The sequence below is a fragment of the Thermobia domestica genome, chromosome 5, assembly GCF_964235325.1.
Source record: "Thermobia domestica chromosome 5, izTheDome1.hap1.1, whole genome shotgun sequence".
In the NCBI taxonomy this organism is placed as follows: domain Eukaryota; kingdom Metazoa; phylum Arthropoda; class Insecta; order Zygentoma; family Lepismatidae; genus Thermobia; species Thermobia domestica.
In genome coordinates, this window is record NC_137458.1 from 196395665 (window position 1) to 196418968 (window position 23304).

The window sequence follows — 23304 nt, forward strand, 5'->3', positions numbered from 1 at the left end:
TATTTTCATTCCTCTGTTTCAGGATTGCTGTTACAGATCTTATTATGAAACGGAGGGATATATTTCCCTCCCTTTCACAATATGTGTATCAAATGTGTTATGAAACCAGAGGCACTGTTCACAATAACTTGCACACACTTTCAGCACAAACAATTAGCCGATAAATTCTTTTTCCTATTTCAACAATGCACTTCTACATGCCTGTAACAGCAGATATGTGCCAGCAGAATTCTCAAGTTGCCAGGGTCCTACCTTATAGACAGCTAATATATATATAAAGGTTTTAATTTTTTATATAAAAGTAAGTGATGAATGGAGCCACCCTGTTAACAAATATCTAATTTTAAAACTTAACTACATCAAAATGCCACCGTTAGCATTCAAAGTTTGCACTACGAGGAGTCAGTGCTTTGTTGCCGAGGTCTGTTTGTGTTTGAACAGGAAGGACAATCAACATAATTGTCGGTACTGATGTGACAGTAATCCGAGCTGGATTGAACCAAGATGAGATACCCGCATCATTGGTTCATATTTTGACACTACCTAAGCATCAACATACCCCACAAGTCCTTCATAAATACACATTTTCTACCTTCTGACCGCAAACGGATTTTTTTTTATTTTCAACACGATGTGGCTTGTCCTCAGTGGCTCGATATACAAGTTACAGTGAAGTAGATTGATCGCCGTGATCCCGTGGGAAGGCTACAAAAATCAGCTGGATCATACCACTAGATTTCAAACTGTAGGTCCACCTGACGCAAGTGGTGTATACTAAGGAACTCGGCGATATACGACACCAGCAGGAATGCGTTCAGCACATGTGTGACATTTCACGGATATTCTCTTGCATGTGCAATCAGAGTGGATACCACAACTATGACTGTGCACCAAACAAAATGGATACCATATATAGTAGGGTGGAGTGAAAAAGAGGCCAAAAAAAAATTTTTTTCGAAATTCGATTTTGAATAGGGGGAAAAAGTTGCATCATATTATAGTACTTTACCATGGAAAATTTCAATTCTCTAAAATAATTTTTAGCCGGGGCTCAATGGGCCTTAAGTTTGACAGATTATGCAAATAAATGAAAAGAGGCCAATTTTTTAAAAATCTAAATTCGAATTTGGATATGGGGCAAAAGTTGCATCATATTATAGTACTTTACCATGGAAAATTTTAATTCTCTAAAATATTCTTAGCCGGGGGTCAATGGGCCTTAAGTTTCGTAGATTTTGTAAACAAATACACGTTTGTTCTGTATTTGTGTAATTATTAGATAGCTCTTCGCTTGAAGTAGACTGTAATTTGAGGGTGTTAAGATTCGTTGTCGTGACGAGTTGAATTTCTAAAGCTACCGAAGTTCATATTCTATGTAACAGGCTACATCAAGCCAGAATTCACCACTAAGAGGTGGCTGCCGTCGAGTTCAATTCCACCCACCCGCCAACATTAGATTGAATGTTTCATAAGTTTCGTTCACGTCTTCCTGCAAAATACTGCGACTTTGTCTCAAAAGTAGGCATGTATTTTCTCGAGTCAATTTTGGAACGAATAAAGAAATCGCTCTCTCGTGCCCCACATACTCAAAGAAGCTTCACTAATTATTTCCACTAATCTTTCCACTACTTGCGTATGATATTTCAACTCAGGGATATCAATACATGTATTTTCTGAAGCGTAAATTTCTTGCAATTTTTCATCTGTCTCATGAGTCAGTATTAGCGTTCTGTTATGTTACACTCATTAAAGTTTATCATTTCTGTGTAATTATTAATCTCGAAGTTTAATACTGGCACTTCGAAGGAACGAATTTCAGAAGGTTTACACTGCTTTCTGGAGTGGAATATTTTATCAGCAGCAAGGATTAGTGTAGTTGATCTGTCGACATCAATCATAGCAATGAGAATGTTTTGAGGATTCGCATAGAATGCATTTTTGGAAATTACTTTATTGACTAGAGTCTTGTATAGTTCTTGCAAACATCGCGAGTTTTATGGTCAGGAACAAATGTTTAGCTCCGTATTTGACAAGAGGTTTCCGTTTGATGTTGAACCACACTGGTGCATATACTTTTACTACGAACTTTGATAGAGTTTTGAGCTCCTCTGAAGGATTTGGCATTGCTATATACATCTATAGACGCAAAAGTCTGTAAGCCACTGTTAACCAGCGAACATGCCCAAGTTTCTTAATCTGCTAGGCTTTTATCAGTCTCATCTTATTACAGATTGGAGTATTTTACACAAGTACCTCTGATCATAACTGAGATCAGGCACATTTAGGAGAGTAGGAGGTTCTGAAGAAATCTTTTCGAAGCCCTACACTGAATTTGTTTCACAATTCACAAGTGATCTACCAATAGAGCCAAAGAAAGTGTAAAGGCCAATACTTACACCATTGATTTCTTTTAGTAAATGACGAAGTGGTAGTTCAATGAACTGCAATAAGCATATGCACCACTGCATGGGTCTCCCGAAATGGTTTTCAGCACTCTAATCACTCCTCCTTTTGACCCAACATTAATATTAGTGCCATCGCAACCGATAGCTACCACATCTTATAGGTCCACATTATTTTCTTGTAATTCGCGGCAGATGAAACTAGCAATACTCTTTGCAGATGCTGATCCGGTCAAAGCATTCCGGCATAGCCGAGAAATTTGTTACCCGTTTCTACACGGATAGAATAATGTTCTTCCATCTTCATTTTCCGGACATCGTGAGCGTTTGGTCTTTCTTCCAATCAAAATAGATGGCACGAGGTTTTACTTTATTAACAGTCTCTTTAGTTCTTACATTTATACCATTTTTCACAACCTCTCTTTGAATTTTACTTCTGTCAATTATGTTTTGCGACTGCTCTAGACTCACATATTAAAAATCTTCCAAAACCGCAGTAGCAATTGCTGCAATTTTTCTTCTAGTCACGCCGGTTTTCTCCTTCACTTTTGCTAATGTTGGGACGAATTTTCTCATTTGCGTGCATCCAATCTGTGCTTGCTCTCTTGTCTTCTTCAAAGGATATTTCCAACTAAAATTGATCTTCTCCAGCTTCAGTCTTTATTGCCTTTCTATCTTGTTTCCGAAGATGACAAGTAGTCTGAAGATTCGATAATGTAACTATAGTAGAGTATAATACTCTTTGGTTGAAAACTTCACCGTAAGATCGCTTTTTGGCTTTCCTTCCTTCTCTTTTCTTGAATTTCTTTATCCAAGTAATATCAATTTTTCGGTACCCTGTACCGAATATAATTTTTTACTCACCACCGAGCAACACAACTAGGCTAGTTATCGCCCAGGGCAAGAACTCGCCTTAGCACCTCCCCACCAACCAAACCAAAAGCCTCCCCAATTATACCTGATATTGGCATCAGACAGTAGTTCTCGTATTCCATTCTTTCTTCAAGTGGTAAAGCTTGATGGTACATATTTTAATTTTTAGTACAAGATAAAACACTAAACTACTTTGTAACTGATTGACAAATAATCTGAGAGTGTCTGAGCTTGACACATTCTTAGTCTTAACGAAATAACTGCAAATCACAATGTTTTTGGAATTATATCAGGATGTGGATATGTGTAGAATGAATCAACAGTCTTTTGCTTTAAAATAGAATATTTAATTATGAAAAACAATCAAGCTGTTGTTTTGAGTATACTCGAACATTTTACAAATATCTTAAATCGATGTAAGTTAAATGAAAACATAAAAAGCTGGAACTAAAATTTAACCTTGCGGGCTCTTTTGGATGCAGAGGTTTTTATAATGTCCTAAAAACATAGCTTTGAAGCTAACTTATGATCTATGGATATGATCCTAAGGTTGGTGAGTCGTTATTGCCCTCTTAAGTTTCTGAGGTATTTTTTTATGATCTTTAGTTTGCTAAACTCCTTTCCTTGCTTTATAGTGAAAATAATTATTTGCCCAGTTTTGCGCCCCCCAATTCGGCGCCCGGGGCAAAGCCCCCTTTTCCCCACTAGTTACGCCACTGTCACCACCAACCAAACTATTATACTATTAACAATACTGCCAAAAGTTCATTGTAGGATATCAGAAGACTTATTAAATAGCAAAACGCTTTTTTTATGACACTCGCAAAATGCTTATAGTTGATCACTTTTCGTCTTATTATTCCCAAGTTTCAGGATCATTGAACCCCGGCTAAAAATGATTTTAGAGAATTAAAAATGCATGTTGTTATCTATTGACAAAGGATGCATCTTTTGCCCTCTATCCACAATAAAAAATAAAAATCTACATTCAGCGAAGATTTGCTACATAGTTACATAGTAAACGGAAATTGATTTGCAAAATCTCAAACTTAAAGCCCCTTGCGCCCCGGCTAAAAATTATTTTAGAGAATTGAAATTTTCTATGGTAAAGTACTACGATATGGTGCAACTTTTGCCCCCTATCCAAATTCGAATATCAAAAAAAAAAAATTTCGCTCCACCCTAATATATAGCACGTGCTGTGAAGTGCGCTGGTAGGTGATTTTCAAATTTTCAGTGTTCATAGCATGAAAACTATACAAGATATAAAAGAAACAATTGCACCTTTATCCGTAAGCTCACGCCGCGCTGGTCTTACTTGATATGCGACATGTCGGCTTCCCATTTTAAATTTTTAAATTTCCATTTACGATGGCGTGCACGGTTCAAGTTGCGAACCGCACTACTACCATCTTACATTAACAAATTTTACCCTTTCCCCTCTGTTTTCAAAATAAAAAGGTGTCCACAGACTACTCACTCACTCTGCATATTAGATTAACAAGGTAATTCTATTTGAGTAGATTACCTAGAACCTAATTGGATATTTTATTATTCTACATACTCAAGTCTCTTCTCATCTATTTCCGATTTCAGTTACGTCAGTACTAACAGAAAATAAAACGAATGAAAATTTAATGTTTTATTTGTAAAATTTCACTATTATATATTAGAAGTAGACTTACCTTCACATTGGGTTCCACTGTCATTAAAGTGAACATTACTTGCATATCAATTAAAGCTTGTCGTATTTCTCGATATACAGAGCCCAAAAATCCCAACGGAACTGATAGTTGAAATAATAATCCATTCACCATGACCAGATCACCAACCGTCATTTTTCCTATGAAAACAGTGTCAACATATATGTTATATAATAGAACAAGTAATAGAATCAACAAATATAAAAACATTTTACATTATTTCTAAAGACCGACAGTTGTGGCAAAATAAAACGACGAAACAGGCTGGCTACAAAAATTACTGGAACTAATTCTCTGACTTTACTCAGGTTTTAAAACATTTTTTCGAAATTTTCCCTAATATGTAATCAGTGACATGCCTAAGGATTGCCCCTCTTCAGACAGCAGAAGTGGGGCTGCTGCTTCATGTTTCTATCGAATAGACAACACGAAGCACTGGCCGATAATTGCATCTTTAAAGGAGGACTTACTGATCCTACAACGGCTTGTGAAATTCATCACTATAGATCGGAAACCACCACTGTATAGTGTTTAGAAAAAGTCACACCTATATAAGTCGTTCAGTTTTAAATCAGCTTTTGTCCATTTACCGCAAATCTCGATAAACTGAGAAAAACTGTAGGATCTATATAGGGCTTGTCCAGAAAGTAATGAGACTGGCCACCGCACGGAGCTGTAGTCGTCAACAGCGCGTCCGCCACGATTGGGATTGTTGGTGGTGGGGTCTTAGCTAAACAACGTTACCGAGCTGTGGTAAAGTAAGGGTGTCTTATTGTGTGAACCAAGCTTAAAAACGATGTCAAGATTTTGGGAAGCTCCAAATTCAGTGTTCGCTTGAGCAATGATACACCATTAAATTTTGCTTCCAGCTTGGAGAAACCACTGCTCACAAGGGAACATCTTATATTGATAGTAGAATCGCCCAATCAAGCAATGCGCAATCGATAGGGGAATGAGGAAAAGTGAGAAATCCAAAGTTTTACGGGCCGACACAAAGAAACACAGGAGATACAGAGGAAAGAAGGATCTAGAATCATGTGAAGATAGCAATGGAAAAGATACATTGACAGAGAAAGAACTTCAAACTGATTAAAGTAATCAAAGTGACATTTACACAACAGTATAGGAAGCAAACATTGTACCCACAGATATGCTTAATAACATCATATGTAATGCAGTGTTGCCAACTGAGCACAAAATGAAGTTTTGTTAAATGGCACGAAACACAAATTATAATATCTAGAAAATCTAATTATGAGTAGAGCCATACCTGTGAAGTCTTGATGTACATTGTTGCCAACATTTGAGTATATGCCTATATGAATTCCTACTGGTCACGTTCCAAACGAGCTAAGGTCGTGCAAGACATATCGCCAAGGCCGGATCTACGAAATTCGCCCTGGGGCAAAGACGTATATCTGCCTCACTTCCTCCCAATTATGCATCGAAATGGTGCCCCTACATACACTCAATCTGCTGCGCCCCTGGGCAAATGCCCCGAACTGACCCCCTAGATCCGACCCTACATCTAACTTAATGTAGGATTCTAACTACTGCTATGTTGCAGATCGCTCCAATCTGAAATCGAACATGTTCACCAGCAGTGAGCCGGCGGACCACTTGGTCATCGAAGGGCATGGATCATTTCAGCTTATGTGCTGTGTTTTGGTACTATTCTGACATTTTCCTTTGACAAAAATGCTTCGACACTGTGTTTCGTCCGTTATTTTTGTACTTCAGTGATTATATTCTGGTTTGTGGTCTCATATTTTGGTTTTAACTAGTTCGAATCGTGTGCTGTATGTACTCTTCTATGTCCAGGATTCATATAGGTATTCATACATGCCTATCTTCAAACGTTGGCAACGCTGTACATCAAGACTTCACAGGTATGGTTTTACTCATAATTAGATTTTCTAGATGTTATAATTTGTGTTCCGTGCCTTTGAGCAAAACTTCATTTTGTGCTCAGTTGGCAACAGTGCATTACATATGATGTTATGAGCATGTCTGTGGGTACAATGTTTGCGTCCTATACTGTTGTGTAAATGCCATTTTGATCACTTCAATCATTTTGAAGTTCTTTCTGTGTCAATGTATCTTTTCCATTGATATCTTTACATGATTCTTGATCCTTCTTTCCTCTGTGTTTCTTGGTGTCGGCCCGTAAAACTTTGGATTTCTCACTTTTCTTCATTCCTCTATCGATTGCGCATTGTTTGACTGGGCGATTCTACTATCAATATAAGATGTTCCCTTGTCAGACGTTCACCATGGCTAAAAGGAGGTCAACTAGGATCAAGTCCTGTCAAGAGTCCAAGTTTTCCGATGGGATGGAGATTTTAAGAACGGACAGGAAAAGGTGGAGGGCGACGAATGCTCCGGACGCCCTTCGATGACTCATGAACACGTAAATATCATCAACGTGAAGGAACTCTTGGATCAAGACCGTCGCTTGAGTATGAATGTGATAGCCGAAGAATTGAATCTACTCAAAACAATGGAGCACGAAATTGCTAGTGAAAATCTAAACATGGAAAAGGTTTGTCCAAAGTTGGTGCCAAAAGTGCTGGATGACGGACAAAGGAAAGGCGATTTGACATTTCCCGTCAAACGCTGGAGCAAACGAAGAGTGAATCAGACGTTCAGACAACGTAATAAGAGGCAACTGAACATTGATGTTCCAATAGACCATGAAAGCAAGCGCCAAAGTTCACAGTGGCACACCAAAGAGTCCCCGCGCTCCCAAAAGTTAAAGATGCTCAAATCCAGGCTCAAGACAATGCTCACTGTCTTTTTCGACAAGAAATGGGATACAAAAAGAATTTCTACCTTAAGAGAAGGCTGTCAACGCAACTTACTATGTGAAGTTTTCAAATATTTGCAAACAGAGTTAATCGGGTCCCACTGGAGATTGCCAAATGCTAGAAACTCCATCAAGGTAACACACCAAGTCACACCTTGTTCGCTGTGACGTCATTACCGGCTAGAATCGGTGTCGTCAGAGCCACGTTGCCAAAACCTCCGTGAGCTCGGCCGATATTTGTTTATTCCCCAAGCTCACAGAAAAGCTTGAGAAGTTGCCGTTTTGACGAGATTTTGGCCACATAAGCTACAACGACGGGTATTCTGAGTGGGTTGTTGGATGTCGTTTTCCAGGAGGCGTACGCTGTGTGGAAATTACGCTGACAGTCAAGCCAAGGAGAGTACTTCTAAGAATTTCAACAAGTTGTACCAATTAAGTCAAAAAATTTTATTTTCTGGACACAGTCTCATTACTTTCCAGACAAAACATATCGATCCTAGATTTTCTCTGTTTTTCGAATTTGCTGTCAATGGACGAAAGGTGCTTTGGAATTACATGGCTCAAACACAGGAAACGTTTACTCTGGTACTACAAATAGAAAGAATATAAGCAAGCAATACGTGCTGGATATGAACCATTCGGACTCAGAAACAATTCGGACTATGACCATACAACTCAGAAACCATTCGGACCTTGTATAGTTCTATCTTCAAGTTTCTTAAAAATTTTTTGTAGTGTAGTTTTGTTAATATTTAAGCCTGAGCTTCGACGAACAAGGGATTTCCGCAGTGAACTAGTAACAGATATCCGCCTTTTTGTTTCTTCTGTAGATATGCTTGGAGATCTTCCTGAACATTTTTTAGATACAAGACAGGCACTGTGGAAGCAATTGCTGCGGAAATGTTTCTACAAACGGTGAATTTTTACATCGCGCACTTTTATTACGAGTTCTTTATCTATACGGGATCTTGTTGCTTTTGCAAATTTTTCTGATAAATTGTACCCACATGCGCAAAAAAAAATGCGCGTATACTGTAACTCAAGATTTTTCGCATTTCTTCCATTTTCCTTATGTTTATGAGTAAAATTCAGTTATTGGTATGTGGAGATAATAGAAAGCTATCCATCTAAGGAGATATTTCCAAAAAATATAATAAAATAATAAAAATATAAGCAAAAACCAAAATTACGCTCGGTTTTGTGTATACTGGCAATCATGCTTTCGAGGGAGTTTTCAGTAGCAGAGCATGATTGCGAAGGTAAATTGACAATAATGATAAAACCTAGTGTCTAGATGGTTTGCCAAATATAAATTAGCTTCTGTAACTAAGATGCCGTACGAAAATATAGAATTAAACAGAAAAATTCTTATCTTAAGGTTCGAAGCGATACGCACCATGGTTATGAGCATTATTTGTTAAGAGAAAGAGAGCAAACAAAACGTAGTCTCCGTGGTTAGGTGGATAGAGTGGCGGACTAGCAGTTATTTTATTATTTTGACACCAGATCGAATCCTATCCCATCTCATATATTTTTTACAGAACATTATAGGAAGTGTATTATTTTGATGTTAATACAAACCGAAACAATATAATAAGGGAATAACATATTGATAGTATTCTTTAATCGACGTATTTATTCAGTATTAGAATACGTGTACTATTGAAGACAGCGATTGTTTTTAGTTTATGGTCTTGTATGTTACACCTCCCCTGCCCGTTCTTGAACAGCAGACAACTCACTTCGGATTTCTGTGTCAGGAACAGGAAACAGAACATACGCGACCTTGACAGTCCTTCCAGTCTTACCCCTTGTTACATCAACATGACGTTACATCGAATGTTCGAAGAGCTTGTTTTCATGAAAAAAGGAAGAAATGAAAAAGCTGATGTCAAATTATCGTTTGTGTGTGTGCTTGTGTTTTTTTCTTTTTAGAGTGTTGACTTTCTCCCCCTTTTTCTCATATCCACAACTGCAAGAAATGCAATCATAAGTCTATGTAACGAATAAAGAATGCTTTCGTTGAACGAAACTAAATTATACAGATCTATGTATGCGGAACACGAATATTTCCAAAAGATAGCATGAATATGAACGATAATCATACCATATTTCTACATTATATAGTAGCGTGAAAAACTGTTATCCCCAAAATTTAATGAGTTACGTTTAATGTGTTGCCATGATAGAAAAAAGCTTATGCCTGTTATATTATTTTAATATCAAATTATCACTTTACGTGTCGTATTCCTATTCGTTTTCACGTTCGAGCGACGAAAGAAGAAATTGTAGTGATAGTGATAAAAATCGAATTCAAGATTTCAATGAATTCAAATTCCACCCCCACATATCGAAAAAGTGATTTTGATGTCTGTCTATCTGTTCGTCTCTCCGTTCGTCACGCTTTTACATGCATTCAAATAGAGGCCATACTGTTCGACGTATCTGGACCGAATTCTAGACATGAAGTTTTTATAACACATTCGTTTCGAATTCTATATCATCCGGCACCTAAAAATAAGGGTATTTTACTGAAGGATGAAAATTTAAAATAATTAAATTGTCTCAAAAACAGCTGTAAAGATTTTGATTATTTTTTACATATATATATTTTATTAATAACCCTTCACCGTAGTATGAATCGTACGGTACGTAAGGTGTAATTTACTGTATGGGATGCGTTTTTCGAACAATTTTATCAATCACATTTCATAAATAAATGAATGATTAATGACCTAACAATATGACAACACGTAACATTCAGAAGGAGTCGTTTACTTTTAGTTTACTCTTCTCCGACGATTTTCCCATTAACGCCTGATGCAATTTTGTTCATATTTCATAAACAAATGTTACATAAATAGCCTAACGATATGGTACAATTCCATCGTCCTAAAAAGCTAAAAGTGGTATATTACTTTTCGGGGCAAGTTTTACCTTACGATTTTGTCAAGAAAGACTCAGGCAGTTTGTTCGTATTTCATAAATAGCATAGCTCGTTTGTCCTGAAAATATACACAAGGAATATTTTATTCTTGGGAATGACTTTTTTTTGACGGTTTTCTCAGAAGAACTCAGACGCTTTTGCTCATTGTTCACATACAATTATTTCCTTAATATTTCTAATATATGGCATGAGTTATTTCTAACAGAAATATGACCAATGGGTACTTTACTTTTGGACGTAAGTTGCTTCGAACAAAGTTTTCCAAGACATTATTTTATTCAAATTTCCCAAATAAATGTTTCAGTAATAGTTGCAGCGCAACACGAGTCAGTTTAAGAAATTCGAGCGAGAAAAGTCAGTGCATTTCATCCGTACCCATTCTTAAATATATTTTTAAATGTTACACCTAATCACAAATTTCCTAACAAAATCGAAACTTCTTTTTAAATGTGCCTTGTTGTGGCCAAATGGTTCAAGTGCATTGGTTCTGGATTTGATTCCCGGTGAGAGCTAGTGTATTTTTATCCAACGTTAAGGTATAAGTAATAGATAGGTGCGAAGAGAAAAGTGTTTAAACAAGCCTAACCAAGCTAATGAATAATACAAAGAAACAATAAAATATTACGAAATTATAGAAGAAACGTTGTTAATAGATATTTGCGTGTGAAATGTCCAACCGACGACTGTCAACTCCAAAGGTAAGAAAGTGAAACATCCAATACCAGGTTAATCAGTGATCTGTAGGTAAAGCTATCCTACTAGGAAGTGATTGAGATACCAAAAAATGGTGTAATCGCTGGGAGACAGGTTAGGAGAATACAGTGGGTGAGAGAGTTTAATACTGCAACTCATGAATAGTCTGCATCTTCGTTGAGTATTGAAGTGTGTAGGCCTATATAGGTTTGCATTGAAATGAGCAATACACAATATCTGTTGAACGTTACATGGGGCTTGCGGACAGGTTTGCAGTGCATTTCACGGGGCTCGATATTGCAACGATCCTAGCGAACTCCTGAGCCTTCCCCACTGTACACTATAAGTTAAATTCGTGCTTAATTAAAACTCTGTTTAAATTTAACACTGTTAACTGTTATCACCTGTGCACTACGGCCATCAATCCGCCAGTAATTCTTTATTTTCGCCCTTTGTTTTAGCGCCATAAATGTCTTTGTTCATAAATTTCTTTGTCTTTGGTTTTGCATATACGTAGCGTGGACATTAAATTTTGACTTCTACGCCATATGCATGTATTACAAACACACCTATAGAACGAACACAACAAACTTGGAATATATAGTTTGTGCATGGAAAATCATACACGAGGCGCTGCACGGGAGAGCCGTGTACACACATATGGCAGTCAACTTCCTAAGAAATTTATAATAATAATAATAATAATAATAATAATAAACAGAAAACGAAAGTTATTTACATAATTTATTTATTTAAGCAAGTAAGTGCAATGGACTTAAGTTATTTATCTCTCTCTCTTTGAAGGCAACAACCTTTAGGGTGACAACACGTAGAAAAGGACTTGTGACACTCACGACTATAGGGTGGTGTGTGATTGGCACAACGGGTTCCTTTGTGTCCTAGCTTTCTAGACCGGATGCAGTTATTCCCGGTAGAAAATACAAGAAAATATACCTTTCTAATACTTTAAAATAAATAATTACATTCATTCTCTCAATGTGATACTTGTTTGTTTAACTGTATACAGACAGCTGATTCGTGGAAGAATCGTTAATAATAATAAATAAAATAAACTCGACAATATTCTTGTAAATAATAGATAAAAGTTTGCGTCACACTGTTCACTTTGCTGGGCACGCCATGTGCCGTGTTATCCGGTTGTGGCACACTGGAATATAGGGTATGGCTTTCTATTTTTTCCCAACTATTTTAACTGCTTCAATTGAAATGAATCTATAATAATAAGAGAGTGAATTTAGTCTTTGTACCCTTCGATTTAGAAGTAATGTCCGCTAGAATTGTATATACAAAAAATAATAATACCCAGAATTTTATAGAGTAGTTTATTTTATTCGAAATGACATACTTCCTGCAACTGTTTAGGTTGGAATTATTTGAAATCAAACCTTTAAGTTTTACGACCCACGGTTATACCGGCTAGGCTAAAGGAGACAGTGACGATGAGAAATGAATGAAATGGCGGAATGAAGAAAGTGGGAATAAACGGGAGAACTCCGAGAAAACCCATGCACATGATGTTTGTCCACCACAAAATTCACTTGGTGTGAGCTGGGGTCAAACCAAGGATCTCATGCACCAAGGTGAACAATTTATCACTGAGCCACCGCGGCCCCTCTGAAATTATTTATAGGAGAGAGTGACTACGTTATGAAAACTTGATATCGAACACATTTGCTTAAAAATACCAGCTTTTTGTGAAATATTGCTTAATATTCAGGAAAACCTAAGTCAATAAAATAATAATAATAATAATAATAATAATAATAATAATAATAATAATAATAATAATAATAATAATAATAATAATAATAATCTTAAATTAAAAACACACTGGATCTAGTGCATTGGTACAATTCCACGAATTAAAAAGAATTTGTTTACTTCTCATGTAAGTGTAGAAGGACTTAATCCCTGTTGCTTTCAATATACGAAGAAAGTGTCCAACTGTCAAATGAGTTGTCTAAAGAACACTTTTGTTTTAGCAAGAAAGGAAGGAAATAGAAAATGCTCAGTTTTAAACTAGTAGAAAGTTTGCCGATTTAAGGGAAAATGCACAACAGAGTTGTTGGATATTAAATGTAATTCGGATTAATGGAATAAGACACCGTAAATAGTTTATTGTTTGAAATATACTGGGAGTGACCAAGCGATTACCTATGGAAATATCGAAAGAGATACGTTAATGTTGTTAGTTGCAAACTGTTGTAGAAATGAAAAATTTAAGGACATCTCTAAAACTCTGAAATCATAGATCCAAATTGACTGACTGTAAAGTAAAACTGCTAAATCTGACTAAAGCAAAAAAGTATTAATGATCTGTGTTACAGTTTCAGACATATCATTTTCATATTAAAACTACGATAGAAGTAAATTATGAATAAAGATGAATTTACAGTTCTGGAATACCAACAAATGATTTTGCTAGATGTAAATTTTGGGAAAACTTTTTTATAAGGCTTTAGCTTTATTTATTGGTATGTTTGTTTATTAGCTTCCCGATGCCGTAAACGCCGCCAACACCTACTGGTCAACTTGTCGGTAAATGGCGATCGTCGATTTAGCGACGCGTCGAAGGATTGCCGCTAGTGTGCCAGTAGTGGCAGGGACTCGTCGAGTCGAAGCAGGTATCTAGAATCGGGGGTATTGAAGTTACCACCGCGTAACAGCGAGGACTTCATTTAGATCCGCACTTCTTTGATTTGTCACGGAGAATCGCAAAGGCACCAACACGAACTATCGCCAGTCTTATGCATGCGGTTATTATTTTATATTATTTTTCCCCGACGAATTGTTATTTAAAGACAATACTTGAGCTCCGGGGGTCAAGAGTAACTCCTGCCTTTACATCATGAGGTGAAAAATCTTGATATGGGTGCGTATAATTGTATGAATTTAGGTGGCAACTGTCGCCGATCACTAGCAAGTGAATATGGGAGAACTATGAAAAAAAAATAGACGCTCGCCATTTTGTTATAAAATTACATGGCGAGTGCATTTGGTCTGATTCCAAACATTATCGTCAAATATACACGGTTAAAGGAGCACTCTGATTAGAAATATTAAAAAGACTTCAACGATTTATCACTCTACAAGCTGTGTCTTCATAATCGCCTCCGTGGCGAATTCGGAAGAGCACGCACCTAGTAATCCTAAGGTTGGTGGTTCGCGCCCAGCTCGGGCACTTTCTTTTTACTTTTTCAAAAATGTTTTTAGACTCACCTTAATGCAAACAAATTACGCATATAGGCGATTTAACGTATTTTAGGGGAATAATTTTGTGGTTCGTTGGCGTTCCGTCGCTTCTCTGGCGCTGGTGGTATAATTTTCAAAACGAGAGTGGGACCACCGCCGATCGTCGCTGCGGGACCGCCAATTTTTGGGGACATGTTGCTAGTTGCCTATCGGTGGTTCACCGATGCTTACGGCATGGGGTTGTCTTCTCACAAGTGAGGCAGACTGTGATCGACCAAGAGTGTTTTGGAACAATGGGGAACATCTTCCGACTTCGACTTCTGAATAATCCCTTTAGGATAAAGTCGAATCAATGCTGCCCCACGGGAAGGTAGAACAAGTGAGGCAATCGTTCCAAGCACCACGCTCGAGGGCCTCCGTCTTATTCAAGACTTAGACTTTTCAGGAAAAGTAACAAGTTTATTACTTGTAATTTATTCTTTAAGTCAAAGTATTCTGCAATAAATCATCATTTTCTAAGATATTTTTACGATTATATACTATTAATTTCGAATATTGTACTCATAATATAATTTCCCATCATGGATTTGAAAAAATCAAAGTTCGAACAAAGAAAGATCTCCGATCCACATGTCTCTTCATGTTTGATAAGGAAGTCTCATCTTCATTATTGACCTTTAATTTATTTTAGTCCTAGGCAACGCGAATCGACAGGATGGCTTTAAGTGTAAACATTCATTTAGATGGTTAAGTACTCAGGAAATTCCTGCTGTTATTTCACGAAACACAACAGATCTTGAAGAAAGAAAAAAAACAATTTTGCTTACCAGGGGGAGGGAGTAAATCATCTTACGTTTGCTTAACTAGGAAGAAGGCAAGGGCACAGATCCTGGGAGCGGGGAACCGGGCCCCCTTTGTATTTATGAGTATACCATTATACCATGTTTGGGATAATTTGAGTGAAATTTGTCTTAAAATCTTCATATATATATATATATATATATATATATATATATATATATATATATCTTCTGCATTTGAATGGGCGACCAAAATTTACAGAGGAATCTGTACCCTTGGAAGATGGTCTAGTGAAATGAATAAACATGTGATAATGTAATACTTGGACAACTCTATCTAATGGAGGAAAGTAAATTAGTATTCAACACTTCTTTCAATTTGAAGCATTTCAAAGATTCTGGTAATTTAGTAGTGTCCCGGATTTGCATTTTTGAAATATGCGAACTCTATTACCTTAACGTGGGAATCGGTTTCGGACCATGCACTTAAGCCGCTTTGCCACAAGAGGCACATCGGCATTTTTCTTTCGATTTCCTTAGGAATATTGCGAATGGTATGACTTAAAACAATGTTTAGAAAAGAATACACATCGACACAATAAGATGATAATCTGATACCTAGGAAATATATTGAATTGTTTTTAATTTGTTCTCACGCTACCAAAACAGTACTTATGCTTTTCTTTTATAACAGCCTTTTAATATAAGCAATTCACACTATTGTCTGTTCTAGGACGGTACAATTCTAGTTCATGTATATGCTAGCTTTGGAAATACAGTAGAGTTCTGCTTATCCGACATAAACAGGCAGGCAGAACGCCGGATAATATGGATGTGTTAAGAAAAGACCTATTAAAAGTCAAACTTATGGTATAATTTTACATATTACGCATCTAATAATTATGTTTTATAACAAATAAATGCTCTGCACTGAATCAGGGACGTATCCAGCGTGAGGGCCTGAGGGCTGTCCCCTTCCGATACTCAAGCACTTTTTAATAAATTTCACCCTTTTGAGGTTCTTTTATATCAGTTGACCAAACTTTGAGCAATGTGCTATTGCCTTGTTATAATTCTAAGAACATACCATAATGCTATTATACCAGGCGGAATTAAAGAACAGTTTTAAATAGAATTAACATTTTGTTTCCGTTCTGTTTTTAACTTTAATATATTAGAACGATACACTCAATGTCTTCTTGCTATTTTTGTTATGTGATATACGTAGCAGACAGTTTCCTTTAGTTACATTTCTCTTGAAAATATGTTTCATTTTGTTTGTGCTATAATGCAGTTTCCAAAGTAAACCGGTTTATAAATGAAAAGTACGAAAAAGTTTAAGGGAAATACAGAACTGTTGCATTATTATTATTATTATTATTATTATTATTATTATTATTATTATTATTATTATTATTATTATTATATTGTGCTATAGTTTTCACCTATTCTGCTGTACCAGGCCTGAATCTTATCAATGTTGAAAATATGATCGAGATCTGTCGGGTGGTTCAAGAGATTAGAAGTCACAAACTTAGCTACTTTCAATTTTATAATATAGGATATTATTATTATTATTATTGATATTTTTAAAACATTAGAGTTACGTGCTTACGAGGATTCGTGTTGGGCCCCCTCCGAACAGAAAACCTGGATACGTGTCTGCACTGAATGATAGACATATGAGTCAAGGTGTAGATGGGCGCGCTAGGCGATAGACTCCAGAGCATGAAAAATAGATTAAGACCATAACTTGCAGTTCTTCTTGCCGATTGGTGCTAACTGCAATGATATGTCGGATCATATTGTATGTGGAACAAAGGAAGGTCGGATAAGCGAGACCATGGTGTATTGGTATTTCACGCACCTGAACTTGTAAAATGTTTGTATAAACAATTATCTTTCACTCCCTAGCTAAATTTGTGGGTATGATCATACACCTTGCCTTATAAAGTATAGTCTTATAAAGAAAAAAATTTTTAGCTAAAAGCTAAAGAGAGGCCAACTTCAATAATTTACTTTAGTTATTTCTTTTTTTTTTTAAATAATGGCAAACTAGTCCATTTCATCACGATGTTTGCGTGTTACTTGCCACGGTGTTACTTGCCACTATTGGAATTTCGTGTTACTTGCCACGGTTACCTTATCGCATATTTATCTGTCTATGACAGCGTGTCCGTTGCCACGCACCTGCATCTAGATTTGATCTTGAGGGGGTGGGAGTAATTTCCCAAGCAATTTTCAAAGCAAGGCAATCACCTGAAACGCAAGAAATAAAGCAAATTTCTGATTTAAGAAATAGGAACCTTGTTACAGAAGCGTCATTTCAAATTTGGCTTGGGGGGGGGGGTAAGATCCCTTGAAATAAGTAAAATTTCGCGTTTTTCACTGATTTGCTACTATTCTGTTCATAAAATCTATATAAATCTCAAACTCAGGGGGGGAAATGCCACTCCCTGTCCCCCCTATATGACGCACCTGCCTTGTTACATTTATGCGTGTCATAAAACTCACAAAACTCGCACGAAATAGAAGAAACAAAACAAGATTCTGATGAAAGGAGTATTCTTGCAAATCCACACAAACAATTGAAGTTCTTTAGTAATTCGAGCGCTCATTTTGCCGCCTGAAAGCATGGAAGAAACGCAATGATTTATATATTACATCACATTCAATCAACACTCCTAGGTGGTTCCAATAGGAACCTTGTCACTTGCGTGTCGCACGTCATAATGATTATAAGTGGGGTTTGTGGTGGACGAACACCGTGTAGATGGGTTTTCCCATTTCCTCCCACTTTCTTCATCTTGCCATTTCATTCATTCTCATCATCGCCGTCTCCTTTAGCCTACCCGGCATAACCGTGGTACAAAACTCCAAGGTTTCATTTCATTTTCATTGCAAAATGTAATAGACTCCTGTGTAAATACCTGTGTTATTTTTTTCTTGGCTGGGAAGCTCATTCCAGTTTCTTACAATAGCGAAACACACTTTCTCCCACAATATCTTCTCTCAATTTATATCTGAATATTCTTGCAAACTTTTCTTTTTATATAACGCTGGGTGTTTCTCTATTTCCTCAATTTTTCATTGTCTTTACCACTAATTAAAGACATACATGTATTAGCTTCCATTGCGAACACTTCTTTTCATACTCCACACACGGAGCGAACTGTTATGTGAAAAAGCTTGTAGAAAACATCTATTTTTTTTTTTATCTCTCTGCTTGGATGTACCTCGGCAACTTTTCTGTCGCCGTCGCCGCAGATGTTGCCCAACTGTTTCGTCGCCAAGCTGTTGCCTTAGTCCTACCGCTCACTGGCAACATTTTGTCGGACAGCTATCTTGTTGCTAAATGCATTGAGTCTTATGGGAGTCCGCTCACTGAGACGACGGTGACAGAAAAGTTGCCGAGGTGTTGCTAAGCAGGGTGACAGCAGGGCAACAGCTCGGCGACGAAACAGTTGCGCAACATCTAAAAATGCATTGAATCTTATGGGAGTCCGCTCACTGAGGCGACGGCAACAGAAAAGTTGCCGAGATATCTCCAAGTAGAAAGGTAAAAAATAAATGTTTTCTACAATTTTTTTCACGTAACAGTTCGTTCCGTGTGTAGCGCGTGAAAAGAAGTGTTCGCAATGGAAACTAATACATTCTTTGATTAGTGACTAGCATGTCTTTAATTAGTGATAAAGACTATGAAAAATTACTTCAGGAAATAGAGAAACGCCCAGCATTAAAGAAGAAATATATATATATCAAGAAGAAATTGTGGAAGGAAGTGTGTTTCGCTGTTATAAGAAACTAGATTGAGATAAAACAACACAGTTAAATTAATCCCACCCCCTCAAGGACAAATCTAGATGCAGATGCGTGGCAATGGACACGTTGTCATAGATAGATAAATATGCGATAAGGTAACCGTGGCAAGTAACACGAAATTCCAATAGTGGCAAGTAACACCGTGGCAAGTAACACGCAACGATCACGATAAATCACGTTTGGTACTCATGCCTTTTTCTGACCGTATATACCCTTCACACTTTGTTGGAGACAAAATTGTTCTTTTCCCAAGAAAACAAGATGAGAGAAGCTATACAAAAGCATGAACTGAAAACAATAGCTACTACCAATAGTACTCTAATCCTGGTTAAATACGTCATTACAACAAAATATCAATGAGTTATGTCCTTGTTATATTGCTTCGGTTCTTATTAGCATGAAAATTATAATGTTTTGGGAAAAAAAGTGATGGGATTCGATCTAGTGTCAACATAGTGTAAGAATTACTAATCCACCACGCTACCCACCTAACCACGGAAACTACTTTTTGCTTGTTCTCTTTTTCTTAACAAATAAATGCTAATATTCATAGCTCATGTCACTTCCAACCTCAAGACAGGATATTCCCTCTTTGTTTCTACATTTCCGTACGACATCTTGGTTACAGAAGCTAATTTATATTTGGAAAACCATCTAGACACTAGGTTTAAACCAATAAATTCAATATTTTACTCCACTTTCCAGTTCCTTCCGCCAGCTCGTTCACTACCTATTGTCAATTTCCCTCCGCAATCGTGCTTTGCTACTGAAAAAATCCCTAGATCATGTTTGCCAGTATACACAAAACCGAGCATAATTTTGTTCTTTGCTTATATTTTTATTATTTTATTATATTTTTTGGAAATATCTCCTTGGATAGCTTTCTATTATCTCCACATACTAATAACTGAATTTTACCCATAGTCGTAAGGAAAATGGAATAAATGCGAAAAATCGTGAGTTACAGTATACGCACAATGTTTATTGCACATGGGAGTACCACTCAATTATATTAGCACGCTAATCCTGAGTTAAAGACTGAATGATCGAAGAACACCACAGCATGGTTTCTTTTTTAAATGTAGTGAAAACAACAAGCAATTCAAAAACGATTAAGCCCATCTACCTCCTACGTTCATATGCTATGTAATGTTCATATCCGAAGAAGTCGAGGAAATCGAGGTGCTAATTACAAACACGAACTCCTATTAAACTGCCAACACTTAAGTTGTAAATCGTTGGTGTCTTTCGATAAGAAAAGTCTGAAACGGTTGTCAGTGCGGATGAACAAGTAGTTGAGTCATGAATTAGCTACAGGGTGTTATACGAAACAAATGATGGTTGACATTGCTTCAAGTCAATTTACAGTGAGACGTCAGCCTATGATTTACACATGAAAGTTGAGTGTTCCAGTGCTCCTTAGATGCATATCTCTTAGCCTGCACTCCGTATGGACCAAAAGGAGAATAGAAAATAAGAGAATGTGGTGGGGATAATCATTGTGTGGTCTTTGTTGAAGAGGTTTGGGACCGGGGAAGGGAAACTGAAGCCCTAAAATGGCAATGGCACATGGAAGTAGCTTGAGAATTATTTGTGATTATTTAGACGCTTACGGCTAATAAAGAAAAATTTGAATTTTTGTTGCCGCTTTTGTTCCTTAATAAGGAGTAGTGACCATAATAAAATCAAAGACGCATGTACCATCATAGGTGGAAGGGGAGAAATATTATGGTATTTTCTAATTAAAAATGCTAATTTAGCGCAATTCTTACAAATAATTAGAGAAAATTTCTTTCCACGTTTCACATTGAAACTCCAATAAGGTCAACGAAATATTGAGTTCACGCCCTACAAGAAATTCACAAATGAGTATTATGATATTGTCGTTGCAGCTTTTTATTAAAACTTTTCGACAACAATGCCAAATTTCACATTAAATATGGAAGATATTTAACTTCTGCCAGTAGGTCTTTGCGTACGGAGATTCATTATGAATTTCTCTTAATTTTCAAACGTGGCTGTAGCCCCATATCTGTCACTGGTATATGGAAATAGTGTCGAAGCATTAAGTTTGTAAGCCTTGAGATTAATTTAACGCTCATTGGCACTTTCAAAATAAAATTAAGAATTTTTATCGCTCCACCTCCTACGTTCTCCAAAGCCACCAAAATACCCTCCACGCCGTGCCCCTATTGAAAAAACAGCATTACAGAATGGAAGAACACATACCCTTTTATTACAATAGCGCCAAATTACACATTACTTAATCAAAACAACTCCCCGCACATCCTTGCCAAGGATATATATGGTGAATAATTGTGATTTTTGGAAGGGGTTGTAGCCCCACATCAATCACTGGCACATGCAAGGATCATCAGAATATTAATTCTGTGACGTTTGTGATTAATCTGACGCTCACTGGGTTAATATTTGGAAATTTTATGATTTACTAAATATATTATGCTTTGCCCCCTAAGGCAATGTGTTACCTAAATGACATTCCAGATTTGTAAACTCATACCTTCTTACTATGATAACGCCAAATTTTACATTAATTGATCCAACAAAGTTTTTTCCGGCATGTCCTCACTAAGGTTATTTATGCTGAATTTTTATGCGATTTTTAGAAGAGGGCTGCAGTTCCATACCAGTCACTGACATGTACGGGGCATCGAAATATTAATTCTGTAACATTTGTGATTAATTTGACGTTCACTGGCATTTACAGAATAAAATTTTGGATTTTTAGTAAGATCCACCATCTTATGTTTCGCCCTTTTTGTTCCCTTAAGGCAGTACGTTACCACAATGATATTCTATATTAAAAAACGCATCCCTTTTTACTACAATACCAAATTTCAGTTTAATTGATCCAAAAATAGCTTCTTCCAGTATGTCCATGCTAAGGATATTTATGGTGATTTTGAAATGTAATATTTAGAAGGGGGCTGTTACCCCATACAAGTCAGTGGTACATGGAAGGAACATTATTCTGTCACATTTGTGATTAATTTGACGCTTACAAGCGTTTCCAAAATAAAATTTGGGATTTGGTAATACTCCACCCACCACCTTTTTATCTCCCTTGCCCCCAACGGGGAGACCTTACCCAAAGTCATGTTTGAGACAACTGTATTAGCATTGCGAATGAGTGTTATTGTATTTTGTATCAAGTAATATTCATCTGCCTCAAAATCCTTTCCAATAATTATTGCAGAAAACTGGTTCCAAAATTTACCATTGAATTTCCCTTAAAGAAAATGAACTTTTGTGTTTAAGCCTCAAAAGAGGGACAAAACAATGATTTTCTCTTATCTGCTTTTGAAATTTAAAAATTCAGCAGACACTTTTCAATAAGAATGACAAATTTCACATCAATAGTGTGAAAACAATCTTCCAGGGCTGTAGAAACTGACACGAATTATGGAAGTTTATATGTATAACGTAACGCCGCCAAGAAAGTGGTACAGCCATTCAACGTTTCCGCGATCTTCGATCATTTGTTCTGGAAAGTAATTCTAAAGGAAATGGGTTGATGTTCTGTGAAGCTTTACGTTCAAAATATCCGTATTGTCCCAGGTTCTTACATGAATCAACGAAAATTTCATAAAATGTGAAAGCGATTCTATGCACTCAGTACTACCTGTTTCCTTTATTCCGATTCTATATCTTTAAACAATTATTCGTGATCGTCACACTTCTATCTTCATTGCAATGCGAGCATAGAAAGACCTTCAGTCATCTTGATTATTCGTTGTTAATTCTTCAGAGAAAAGATTGTATTGTGCAATCCCATATTATAGTAAAACACCACCGTTAACAAAATTAATTTTCAATAAAATATATACGAGGTGCTACCCAAAATATCCGAGAATGTCACTGTAAAAATTAGAAAACTATACTTACGATCTAATGTCCACTCTCACCTTCAAAGTAGTCCCCTCCGGCATATATAGAACGATCCCAGTGTTGTTCCCAATTTTGGAAGCACTCCTGGAAGTCCGCAAGGTGAAGGATGTTCAGGGCCCGTAGTGATTCCACTTGG

At 36.7% G+C, this 23304-nt stretch overlaps 1 protein-coding gene across 8 annotated transcripts in view; it reads right to left on the minus strand.

Moving 5' to 3' along the window:
- The window catches only part of ABCB7 (ATP binding cassette subfamily B member 7), a 786091-nt gene that overhangs the window by 244875 nt on the left and 517912 nt on the right, over positions 1-23304 (minus strand). For all 8 annotated transcript variants that reach the window (XR_014131590.1, XM_081759542.1, XM_081759541.1 and 5 more), the window contains one exon: positions 4961-5118. Coding sequence is in view for 7 of the 8 variants with exons in the window: in XM_081759542.1 (XP_081615668.1) it covers positions 4961-5118 (158 nt within the window). In the remaining variant the exon portion in view is untranslated. The remainder of the gene's footprint in view (positions 1-4960; positions 5119-23304) is intronic.